Source organism: Aptenodytes forsteri, unplaced genomic scaffold, assembly GCF_000699145.1.
Source record: "Aptenodytes forsteri isolate BGI_AS27 unplaced genomic scaffold, ASM69914v1 Scaffold145, whole genome shotgun sequence".
NCBI lineage: Eukaryota > Metazoa > Chordata > Aves > Sphenisciformes > Spheniscidae > Aptenodytes > Aptenodytes forsteri.
Window position 1 is genome coordinate 4985879 of NW_008795122.1, and position 242 is coordinate 4986120.

Here is a 242-nt window from a genome sequence, read left to right on the forward strand (position 1 = left end):
GCGCTCGCACAGACGCACGCGTCCGGAGAGAGGGAGACCTGATTTCTCCGGGGAGCGTTTCTGGCCGCGATTGCATGAATGCCGAATGTTGTAGACCGGTGGCAATGGATCTAGGAGTTTATCAACTAAGACACTTCTCAATTTCTTTCTTGTCGTCCTTGCTGGGCACCGACAACTCGTCCCTGAGGCTCGACAGTAGGTAAATAAGTGTTGTGTCCGAGGGGCTCTGCGGGGGGGGCGGG

General features: G+C 56.6%; 1 protein-coding gene across 4 annotated transcripts in view; it reads left to right on the forward strand.

Annotated features, from left to right (window-relative positions):
• The window catches only part of TSC22D1 (TSC22 domain family member 1), a 97090-nt gene that overhangs the window by 93727 nt on the left and 3121 nt on the right, over positions 1 to 242 (forward strand). Inside the window, exon 1 of one of the 4 annotated variants that reach the window (XM_009277157.2) lies at positions 7 to 199. The exons of 2 other annotated variants lie outside the window; for them this stretch is intronic. In XM_009277157.2, the coding sequence (XP_009275432.1) occupies positions 75 to 199 (125 nt within the window). In that variant the 5' untranslated portion in view covers positions 7 to 74. Of the gene's footprint in view, positions 1 to 6; positions 200 to 242 lie in introns of those variants that run through there. One more of the 4 variants, XM_009277158.1, reaches the window with a different exon arrangement.